The following is a 12,500-nucleotide window of genomic DNA, read 5'->3' as shown; positions in this document are numbered from 1 at the left end:
ATGTGTGTGTGTATGTATAAGTGTGTCTGTGTGTATAAGTGTGAGTGAGTGAGTGTGTGTGTGTGTGTGTGTGTGTGTGTGTGTGTGTGTGTGTGTGTGTGTGTGTGTGTGTTTGTGTGTGTGTGTGTGTGTGTGTGTGAGAAAGAGAGAGTGTGTATGAGTGTGTTTTTGTGTATGCACGTGTCTGTGTATGATTATATCTGTGTGTACATGTGTGAGTGCGTGTGTGTATGTGTTTGTGTGTACATGTGTGAGTGAGTGTGTATGAGTGTGTGTTTGTGTATGCATGTGTCTGTGTATGATTATGTCTGTGTGTGTACATGTGTGAGCGAGTGTGTGTGTCTGTTTGTGAGTGTATAGTTTGTGTTTGTGTATGAGTGTGTGTGTGTGTGTGTGTGTGTGTGTGTGTGTGTGTGTGTGTGTGTGTGTGTGTGTGTGTGAGGGATGTCAGACTAATTCTGCCCATCATTCATCTCTTGTCTGTCACTAATTGAGACAGATGTTGGCTGTACAAAGGCATTACTGTGCCATTAGCTGATCTCTCTCTCTCTCTCTCTCTCTCTCTCTCTCTCGCTCTCTTTTCTGTTCTCAATCTCTCTCCCTATTTTCTTTTCCCTCTCCTTTTTTTGTTCCCTCTCTCTTTTGTGTTCTCTCTCTCTACCCATCCCTGTTTTTTGTTCCCTCTCTCTGTACATCTCTGAATTGAACTTCCTTCTCTCAGGTGCAGATTTGGCAGATTCACACTTCATGTTCTGGAATGTATTACTGAACCTCAGTATTCAGAACTCAGATGTACAGATGTTGGTGCTGTTTATTGATATTGAAGCTAAATATTATTCCAGCTACAATTATTCATACAATTATATACCTGTAATAAACAATGTAGTGTCAAAAGTATTGGGACACCTGACGTTTTCACCCATATTTGGTTCTTTGTCAAAATGTTCGCACAAAGTTGTACACACAGTTGCATCGAACATCTTTGGAGGTTACATAAAATTTTCTCTTTACTTTTTTTAACCAGGAGAAAAACCTATTCCTATATGACTGTGCACAATGCCAGCTCTGTGAAGATCTGCTTTCCATGGGTTGGAAAACGTGGAAGATCTCCTGAGCTCCAACCCTATTGAATGTGGATGCTGACTGCACCCCAACCTAACACAACCCTGTGTCTGAAGGTGCACAAGTCTCCACAAAAAGAGTGGAGGTTATTATAACAGGAAATGGAGACTACATGTAAAATGGGATGTTCAAAAAGATTCACATCCCAATCTTATACCGAGGTGTCCACAAACCTTTGTAGACCACAAAGTGTATGAGACTCAGTGGATTCATTTCAACACTTTCAAAAACTTCTCACTTATACATCCAGATATTATTTCATTTAAACTGCTACTTGATTTTGTTTCCTTCTTCAGTCTGAATTTTCTTGTTTGTTTTACTTTTAAAAGATGAGTGTTTGTGGTGTTGTGAAGACAGTGATGGATAAAATCCTTCTAGATTCTTACTAGGAATCTGAACATGGAGCTCTCAGGAATTTCGAGTAATCCGACTCTGAACACCCGAAACTTTCCCTCTGTGTAAACAAGGTTAATTTTGAGTTTGATTCGAGTCGAGTGCGCCACTGGCCAACACAAACAAGATGAAAATTGATACGGGATTTGTGTTTGTGTAGAAGTGTTTTGCGATGCACTGAATCTTATTAGAGTTTAAACCCGGACGAGACCCAAACCGGCGTTTTTAAAGCTTGCTGTCTAATAGACATCGATCTGGTGTGCATTAGAACACCGCGAGGCCGAGTGCGCTGTAGGATCAGTAGTGTCAGAGCAGAGTGGGGTTATTACCGAGTGTGTCCACCAGAGTGTCCGACCCTCACCCAGCGTGAGTAAACTCTGCTGAAAGGAGACGGCTCGGGGAGACAGCGCTGTCAGAAGAGGTGGATTACATCAGCAGCGCAAGATGAGAAAAGCAGACGCTTTTTATTCCTTTCTGTAATGAATCGAGCAGCGAGTGATGTATTAGTGTGATGTCGCACTTCGATTTCATTTCCCCTGCGTTCCTTATGGTCGTAACGCAATTAGACGTAGAATAAACAACCATCATCGCTATACACTAATAACCCTCTCCCACCATACACACACCGCACTGTTCAGGTCTCCACTATGTTCTGACCAGACCTCATTCACACAGATCATCCATCTGTAATCAGGTGGTCCATGAATCCAGAACATTCAAAAAACATTTTCTGGATATCCACAGTGAAGTTACACCCCTCAATGTTGCACTAATTATGAAACATTCTCTATTTGAGGACTTCCTGATACTTTTTAACGTGAACCCCTGGAGAAACGTGACTGAGCTTGGAGGAAGCGTTAGACCTGAAGTCTTATTCCACACTCTTTGTTCGTTGTTGATTGTTGATTGGTGTTCGAGGCCATGGCATTATTAAATTAGTCCGTTTCTGAGAAATACAGAAGACGTAGAGATTTATACTCCGTAACGGTTAATTAGCCGCACTGCTCCTGAGCGTGAACCGCTACACGTTTTCAGGTGGATCATCTGGTAAATGGTCACAAATACAGATGTGATCAGCACCGCTCTCTGAGATGATGTTTCAGGGTCAGGCAGAAACGGGTGAGGGGCAAACATGCTAGGCGCTACAGGAAAGACTGACGCGTGGACTAGCGAGAGAGGCAGAGATGATTAGACTCCTGGTGATGACTGTTAACTGCAAGTAATGAGATTGTGATTAAAGATAAGATTGTTGGAAAAAGTCATGTACAAGCTTTGTGTGTGTGTGTGTGTGTGTGTGTGTGTGTGTGTGTGTGTGTGTGTGTGTGTGTGTGTGTGTGTGAGAGAGAAAGAAAGTGTGTGTGTGTGTGTGTGTGTGTGTGTGTGTGTGTGTGTGTGTGTGTGTGTGTGTGTGTGAGAGAGAAAGAAAGTGTGTGTGTGTGTGTGTGTGTGTGTGTGTGAGTGTGTGTGTGTGTGTGTGTCTGGGAGGGTGGTGGGCATTGGGGGGTTTGGGATACAGCTGCAATGATGCTGTAAGGTAGAGGACCAGGTGCGAGTGTTTGACAGGTACAGCGGTACATCAGCGAGCTGCAGCTGGCGAGGGGCGTTAATTAGCTATTGATTAATAGAGATGAGCTGTGATCCTGACAGCTTTTATGGTGCGATGCATTTTTCACACACACACACACACACACGCACACACACACGCACACACACACACACACGCACACACACACGATTTATCTGATCATCTGCTCCGCACAGGCATACAGTCACAAGCTCGACGACTGATAAACCAATCAGTCAGAACGAGGGGGCGGAGCTTGTGATCGCATTGATAAAAAATTTTTTTATATCAATTTCAAGTTTTAAAAGTGTCCACAAAGTGACAGGCGATGAGCCTGAAAGGGGCGGGGCTAAGAGTTTTGTAGCTTACATATCTTCTCAATTTAACATACACACAAGCAGAGAACATGAAGTGGTTCTGCAACAGGAGAACTTCAACCTCAATTATACAATTATATACCACACACATATTTTACTACATTACATACACATACATGTTTCTGGGATTTCTTTATATTTTTATTCAAATGTAATTGTTATTTTTATTATCATTAATATTAGTAATTAAACATTAAACTGCTGCAGTGCTGATATTTTGGTCTACAGTGATTTTGAGATGGAAATGGAGAAGGAGTGTGCTGGTACCGATCTTTAAGAATAAGGGAGATGTGCAGATCTGCAGTAACTACTGGGGAATAAAGTTGATCAGTCACACCATGAAGTTATGGGAAAGAGTAGTGGAAGCCAGGCTGAGAGAAGAGGTGACCATCTGTGAGCAACAGTATGGTTTCATGCCGAGGAAGAGCACCACAGATGCATTATGGAGAAGGTGGAGGAGTTCAGGTATCTGGGGTCAACAGTGCAAAGTAATGGAGAGTGTGTTAGAGAAGTGAAGAAAAGAGTGCAGGCAGGGTGGAGTGGGTGGAGAAGAGTGATAGCAGGAGTGATTTGTGATAGAAGAGTATCTGTGAGAGTGAAAGGGAAAGTTTATAGGACTGTGGTGAGACCTGAGATGTTGTATGGATTAGAGACAGTGGCATTGAGTAAAAGACAGGAGGTGGAGCTGGAGGTAGCAGAGCTGAAGATGTTGAGATGTTCGTTGGGAGTGACGACAATGGACAGGATTAGAAATGAGTTTATTAGAGGGACAGCACATGTAGGATGTTTTGGAGACAAGGTGAGGGAGGTGAGATTGAGATGGTTTGGACATGTGCAGAGGAGGAACATGGGGTATATCAGTAGGAGAATGCTGAGGATGGAGACACCAGGAAGGAGGAAAAGAGGAAGATCAAGGAGGAGGTTTATGGATGTGGTGAGGGAAGACATGCAGGTAGTTGGTGTGAAAGAGGCAGATGTAGAGGACAGGGGGGTATGGAGACGGATGATCCGCTGTGGCGCCTCCTAATGGGAAAAGCCGAAAGAAGAAGTGATAATAATAATGATATTTTGGTGGTACAGTGTTATTGTGATGCTGATATTTTAATTGTATTGTCCACTGCTGAGGGATTCTGGTGCTCATCTGTCAAATGGTGATGGATTTTTCTACATTATACCCGTTGAGAAAGTTGGCAGGTGTGGTGGTGGTTATAGCATTAATGATGGTGCTGTTGAAGAACCTGCAGCTGCTCCTTTACAGCCTTAACGTTTCATCAGGACCAATACACACACACACACACACACACAGAGAAACTGAGGAAAAAGGACCTCACCCTCGGCGAGTATGCGGCGTCCCGTCCAGTCATCATTAATCACCTGGATGTTGGCGTAATGGGCGTCGCTGAAGAAGACGCGGTTCCTCGGCTGCATGTGATGGAAGGTCAAAGCGGTGATGTTTTGGAAGTACTCTGGTCGCCGGTATGACTGAGCGGGAGCGCTGTGTGTTCCGTTTCCTAGCTCAGAGATGTGGATTCTCCTCAATGCTGTCCTCTCGGAGTACAGCAGGTAGACCTGGTCCATGCGACACGACGCTCCGTCTGGAGCTAAATAACCTCGAGAGCAGGAACACAACTTCCTGTTTCTCCCCAAGTAAAAACACAGCTGCTCACAACCGCCGTTACTGTGGCCACATTTATTCATCCCTGTGGCAGAACACACACACACACACACACACACACACACACACACACACACACACAGAAATAACTGCACTGCGATGGATCAGAAGTCTAATACAGAACAGCAATTCAGAAGCAGAATATCATTTCCTGTCCGTCTTTACTCCACCCTCAGAACTGTGTCGCAGTCCTGCCCCACTGAAATGCAATCACTCTCCAACTCCTCTCTGTCCAGCCCAGGAGTTTCCTCCCAGACGCTGATGGACCCCAATCTCAGTGGAGTTTTTCAGTTCCGGCTCAAATGCAGTGAATCTTAATGAGATGATTAAACACAGGCTGAGCATTACATCATCTGGGCTTTTTTAATCCGCTAAGCACAAGTAAACCGGTGTGTGAGTGTGATTAATCACCCTGTGTGTGTGTGTGTGTGTGTGTGTGTGTGTGTGTGTGTGTGTGTGTGTGTGTGTGTGTGTGTGTGTGTGTGTGTGTGTGTGTGTGTGTGTGTGTGTGTGTGTGTGTGTTTCTTCACACCCTGTGAAGTCCCACCTGAGCGCAGTGTCTAATATTTTTAACACTCATTTCTCGTTGCTTGATAAATGAGCCTCTTGTAGTCGTTTGTAAAGAAAAATAAACTGTTCTGTACATCCTGCACACACACACACACACACACACACACACACACACACACACACACACACACACACACACACACACACAGTCTTTCTCTAAAACACTAGTACTGATAATGACAGGTCTTATATTTTCCATAGTTCTAGTTTCCTCCAGATCCCTACAGTTTGCTGCAGTTCCCTGGATATACTCGTTTTCTTCTCCTCAAAGATCTACAACTATCTCTGAGCTTCCAAACTCTCTTCACTCTCTTTAAGATGTCACAGACCCAGATCCCAGCCCCAGATTTTTACTAACCCACCTCACTAGATCTACCATTTCTAGTTCTGCAGTTCTTTGCCACACAGGTTCCTATCATTCCTCCTGTAGATACACATGTTTTCTTGAAAGCTTCCTGTTCATTATGCTGAACTCCATAGATCCCTAGTTATACTATTTCCAAGACCTTCATACTCTCTATAGGTCGGAAATTCTCTGATCCCCACATTTATCGATGCCCTACAACAATTTCTGCTTTCAAAGTTCTCTAGGTGTGGAGCTCTCCTTGTTCTGAAACTCTCAATCTACTTTCCTTGCTTTCACAAATAGAGTTGATGAGCTTTCTGCTTTATCTAGCTCTCCAGTTTCTAGCTCCCTATAGTTCTCCCCGTGCACCAGATCTTCTAATTCCACTCTCCAAGCTCTCTTACTTCCCAGAGTTTTGCTAGTTCCTTGTAGGTATCTTGTTGGCTAGTTTTCCTGGCAGCAGCCTCTGGTTTTGCAGAAACTGATTAAGGATGGAATCTGCTGCTGCTGCTGGTTTGGTCCTGAATCCTGAATGAGATGATGAGATGAATAATTCTGAAAACCCCTCAGGTGCTGTTCCGAGTCTCTCCGCCAGGATCTTCTATATTCTGGAATATTCCAGATGCAGATGTGTAGGTTTGATATAAAACCTCTAACCTTCCTCTCGTTCTCGGTTGAACACCTTTATGTCTCGCAGGCTTTTCCCCAGACTGTTCCTCAGCGTCAGGGTGTTCGAGGAGTCGCTTTTGGAGCCGCGCCGAATCGAGCCGTTAGAGTAGGACCTGAAAAACATCAGAGAACAGAATACTGACCAAACACACACACACACACACACACACACACACACACACACACACACACACACAAACACAATACTACACTTTCATCTACTATTTAAAAAAACCTGAACTTACAAGTGTTACAAGAACAGATTTGTTTGTATTTTTGCAATAATGATTCACTCAGGATTAAAATTTCATATCTATTACAAATAACTATTACAACATCTGGATTTAAAGCCTTCACTGATCACACTGATGAAAAAATTACAGTCCAGGATGAGGAAATTTCGGTTTCTTTTATAGAAATAGATTCATATTAAATTCTATGGCTTTATATATTTGAGATACGTTGCTGTGGGAACAGTATGGATGTAAATGTAAGGGGGATAATGTAAGGGGGATAATAAAGGACCTGTCAGCCCAGTAGATGTAAGAGCTGTATACAGCGATGGAGGAAAGATCAGCAGAGTTGTCGTTCAGAATAATCTCTCGCTGCTTGCCGCTGTCCAGGTCGATTCTCTCGATCCGGTGTGTCTGCGCATCACACCAGTATAATTTATTTTCCTGGAATACAATTTGAAAAAATAATTTCAGCAACAGAAACCATAAGAACACGACAGAATTCAGTCCTGTCCTGGAGAGCCTGAGGGACCGAGACACAACCTGAATCTGTTCAACTTATCTAATGATCTATTATCAGACTGTGACCTCTGACCTGGAAGCACATGTACTGTCACGACTCAGAACCTGCAGAAGAACCAGGAGCAAACTGTCGGAACTCAGAACCCGTCTCTGAGCAGACACATCATGGGTGGATTCTTTGTTTCAGTTAATTCCCAATGTAGCACTCTTCACTTAATAAAATAAAATGAAATGGACCTCAAAAGCCAATGAAAGATCTTCAGTCTTGGATGAGAAAGAGCAAAAACTTCTTTATTCCAGACACGTTCTGATGAGCCCATAGAAGGTGGTCACTTCACCACATCAAAATGATCAAGCGCACACACACTTTGCACACACTCATTCTTATACCCTGGTGTTACATGACACCTTTACCTATTTCCTATTTTCTTCATCCTAGCAAAGTCCCCTTACTGGGATTCCATATTTGGGTTTTCCTGTTCCCCCATTACCCGTATTTACAGCCTTTTCTCTATGTCAATTAAGAAAAGAATGTGTATACAACTTTCACCCCCTCTGGCACAGCCAGGCACCGCTTCCTCCTGCTCTCAGGTTTTTATGTGTGGACAACCATTTTGCGGCCTACTTTATCTTCCCTACATCTACTCTGTGTAAGAGTTCTGCTTTTATAATGCTATTTGCTATTCCATTTTTATGGAATCTCTTAGGAGCATTCTTCACTAACAGCATCGTAAATCTCACCTCTTAATAAACAAGCTTAAGCCTTGTATGTTGTTCTTTCTTGTCTATCCAACACACTCATAACACCAGTCAGACTCTACTCTACTCTACTTATTAAAATCTGATCGCTATTGTTAATTATACTTGGAGTACATAGACTACATGAGACTGATTAAAACACATAGGCTAAAATAGGTTTTAATCAAGCTGCTTCTATTGTATCTAATAGGTTCTATACTAATTGTTAGGTCAATTTGTTGGATGGATATTAGTTGGATTACAACACACTCTAGATAAGGTTGATTAGAACATTTTTCTCGACAAAACCTGATAATCTATGGCCACGCCGCTCGGCCAGACGAGCTCAGAGTTCACCAGGACCGTCTGCTCTGATCCATCCAGACGAGATCTGGAGATTTTCGGGGACTGTCCCGATTCTGTCCAAACCAGGAAGCTGAAAAGGAAAAAACATAACGAGGATGAAGAACACACTCGTACACACTCGCTGATTTATTGCCTTGATGGATACGTGAGATCTTCTCTCCAGCTCTCAGAGTCTAATCACTGCTTAGAACTTTGAAATTATTTGTAGACCAGGATTAGTGGAACAGCAGTACACACCCCTTCAGCGGCTGTACAGCGATGGCTCGAGGCTGATCAAGACCTTCTGAGAAGATCACGGCCCGAAACGCAGTGTTCACCCGAGACACCTCGATAAGATCAGAGCCGTGATCCGTCCAGTAAATGTTACCTACAAGATGAACATCCTCAGTTACCATCCATCCATCCATCCATCCATCCATCCATCCAACCATCCATCCAACCATCCATCCATCTCTCCATCCATCCATCTCTCCATCCATCCATCCATCCATCCATCCATCCATCTCTCCATCCATCCATCCATCCATCCATCCATCCATCCATCCATCCATCCATCCATCTCTCCATCCATCCATCCATCCAGACAGCGGCATTGTACCCGAGATCCAGTCCACTGCCACTCCCTCGGCTCGCATGATGCCTGTGTCGATCACGTCCTCCCTCCACGTCTGATCTCGAGTAGCTCGCGAGATTTTATTGGATCCCGGGTCACACCAGTACACCGTATCGTTCCCTACGAAACCATTGACCACACAAACACACTTTATTACACACAAGTGTGTGTGTGTGTGTGTGTGTGTGTGTGTGTGTGTGTGTGTGTGTGTGTGTGTGTGTGTGTTTTAATCTACAACACAAACCCAAATGTTTCCTCTTCACTGTATTTATAAACACACACTCGGCTGATACTACAGCAGGATAGCGTTACACCACTGTTGCTATAGTTGCACCTTCGAGATGAAATTTTACTTTATTCTTAGTTTTATTAGTATTTATTTCGTTTCTACAGCCTGCATCTCATCCTGCGTGTTTTCTGAAATATTGTAGAAATGGTTCATTTGAATTTGAAAATAAATTCAGTACAGTCTGGATGAATGCAGATAAACTGGATTTTTTTTGTAAAAATGTAGATTTTTTTTTCAGATTTGAAACATATTCTTCTTTTAACTTTCTATAAATCTTCAGTCTGATTGAAATAAAACATGTTGAAGGATGTTGATACGATTTGTTTTGCCTTATTGCCACCCATATTTACATGTGAACCAATCAGAAATGAGAAGAAGAAAGTACTGGGAAGATTATATTTATCTGGTCGTTGACTGATGAATGAAATTTATTTGAGATGTTTTAAACTATTTGTGTGGCCATGGTGTATAAATAAATCTGGTATTACAGTATTATTCATTACATTGATACCATCTCTCATTGTTTTCTCGTTTCTCCACGCCCAATTTTAGATTAATGACATGCGACGTGAAGAATAACATTAGAATTAGACTCAGGGAGCATTAATTGAGTTCAGTGAGCTGCTGATCGTAAAGTTATAGTCGGGAGAGTTCCTCACCTGCGTGGAAGTCCAGCCCGGCCGCTAGCGGAGTGCCTGAGATGGGGATTAGCATGTCTGAGTGATCAGTGGGGTCGAGGGACACGCCGCGGATCCCATCCTCAGAGGAGTACATCAGGAACGATGGCACTCCTGAGATCAAGTCGAGAAACAGACACGTGTACGAATGAGATTTGACATGTGACGTGTGTGAGGGGACTGTAATGTACAGCAGGTGGTTTACCTGTGCAGGTGGAGCGATCGGCCGTCAGACTGTAACCTGATGTACACGAGCAGGTACGAGTGTGTTCTGAAGTGGGCAAGCAGAGCTGAGAGCATCCACCGTTATTCAGCACACACACATTTTTACCTGGGAGAAACGCCACACCCACACACACACACACACACACACACACACACACACACAGTGTGTCAGTGTGATTTAAGCCTAAATTCAGCCAATTAATTTCCCACTTTTGTTCAGTGGTGCATTACATGAGGCTGTAAACCCAGGAGGCCATTAAGCAGAGCTCTTCCACACACACACGCACACACACACACACACACACTTCCCTAAACATAAAAGAGGCAGCAGATCTGCATCACTCCCCGACAGAAACACCCAGTTAGAGCGTGTGAGTCGGAGTAATGAGCGAATGTTTTTACTCCCCTGTGTTCTGTGTCACTGAGATTAATGACGCCGCTACTCTGCACAAATCTGAGGCTCCCGCCAAAAGAAACATTTACCTTAAAAAACTATTCATTGTGATTTTTTATGTTAATGCAGCATTAAAAGGAGCAGCGCCGGGGCTGCTAATGAACCCATCACGGTTACTGATGAATCTTCAGGAGGAGAAACCGGTGGCCTCGAAAAGAACCGAGGGCCGACACAGGAATCTTCTCATAGACGATGGAGGTACAGTTCCACCTGATATCTAGTGTTTATCACCACCAGCTAGTTAAAAAAAAACCTTCGCTGCTCTTTACTTTCAGTGCACATAAAAATGTTGTTGTGCGACTGAAAAGCCTCCCAAACACAACGCTACCTTTTTGTGCGTCTTTGTCGTAAACTCGGATCTGAGCCACTCCGGTGGTCTTGGTGCGCAGGACCGCCATGTTCCCTCCGTCCTTCTTTCTCACTGTGCCGATCTGAGCCAGAAGGTCATCAGCCCACCACAATTTACTTCCTGATCACAAAAACACAAAGACACGAGTCATAAAAGCCGAATAAACCTTCAGGAAAGAGGAAGCTCTCGATAATTTCCCCTTCTTAATCTTTAAGGAGTTATTTCTCAACTCAAAACCACCCTAAAGAACACCCCAGCAGCTACATTCTGCCCCAGGAGTTACCCCAATTCACTGCTTTCTGAAGGGCGCCTGCACTATTATACTGTCTCAGAAGTACTTCTAGTAACAGGAAGTGTATGGGAAACACACAATGCACCATGAATCAGCAGTTTTTCAACATTCCTGGAAGGCATTTTTGAAAAGAAAAAAAATTGTTAACGTAGAAGAATCCCAGATCTGTTATTCAAAACTCCTGCTCCCATTAGGAGTCTCCACAGCAGATCATTCGTCTCCATACCCCCTGTCCTCCACATCTGCCTCTTTCAAACCAACAACTTGCAAATCTTCCCTCACCACATCCATAAACCTCCTCCTATTCTTTCCTCTTTTCTTACTGATATACCCCATGTCCCTCCTCTGCACATGTCCAAACCATCTCAATCTTACCTCCCTCACCTTGTGTCCAAAACGTCCTACATGCGCTGTCCCTCCAATAAACTCATTTCTAATTCTGTCCATCGTGGTCACTTCTCAACATCTGGAACTCTGAACTTCCACCTCCAGCTTCACCTCCTGTCTTTCTGTCAATGCCACTGTCTCGAAACTGCACAGCAGAGCAGGTAAACTTTCACTCCTGCAGATCCCCTTTTATCACCGGCCAATCACAAAAGGGGGAAGTGCATATTATATAGAAATCTCAGAAAATACAAAGAAAACCAAAAAGAAGGAGAATTCGGAGAATCAGAATCGTTTATTGATTCCACGGAGAAATTGTTGGGTTGCAGTTGCTCACAGTGAAATTAAAGTAAAGATTAATGTCAAATAAAATCAAAGAAATGTGAATAAACTATAAATATTTAATTATATTAAGTTCAATCAGTAAATTTACAGTTTTATTGAAATATTCTGTAGGAAATGTGGAGCAGCAGTAAAACAGATAACAGAAAAAAGTCCAACTACAATAATACAGTTATAATTTTTATTATTATTATTATTATTGCACTGAAATTATTTCACATAATTGCCCAAGATATTAACATTATAGACATCATAGACATAGTGTGGCATAAAAATCTCACTATAATATAATATAATATA

General features: G+C 43.0%; 1 protein-coding gene across 1 annotated transcript in view; it reads right to left on the bottom strand.

Moving 5' to 3' along the window:
- The window catches only part of LOC310731639 (low-density lipoprotein receptor-related protein 1B-like), a 192,181-nt gene that overhangs the window by 67,910 nt on the left and 111,771 nt on the right, over window positions 1-12,500 (bottom strand). Inside the window, 9 exon segments of the mRNA XM_083551296.1 lie at window positions 4,788-5,156; window positions 6,705-6,829; window positions 7,242-7,393; window positions 8,519-8,645; window positions 8,813-8,942; window positions 9,174-9,308; window positions 10,137-10,268; window positions 10,360-10,485; window positions 11,162-11,302. Of these exon segments, the coding sequence (XP_083407422.1) occupies window positions 4,788-5,156; window positions 6,705-6,829; window positions 7,242-7,393; window positions 8,519-8,645; window positions 8,813-8,942; window positions 9,174-9,308; window positions 10,137-10,268; window positions 10,360-10,485; window positions 11,162-11,302 (1,437 nt within the window).

Source organism: Silurus aristotelis (assembly GCF_946808225.1).
Source record: "Silurus aristotelis genome assembly, chromosome: 9".
Classification (NCBI taxonomy): Eukaryota; Metazoa; Chordata; class Actinopteri; order Siluriformes; family Siluridae; genus Silurus; species Silurus aristotelis.
Note: the sequence above shows the minus strand (reverse complement) of the source record. Positions and strands in the feature narration are given on the sequence as shown.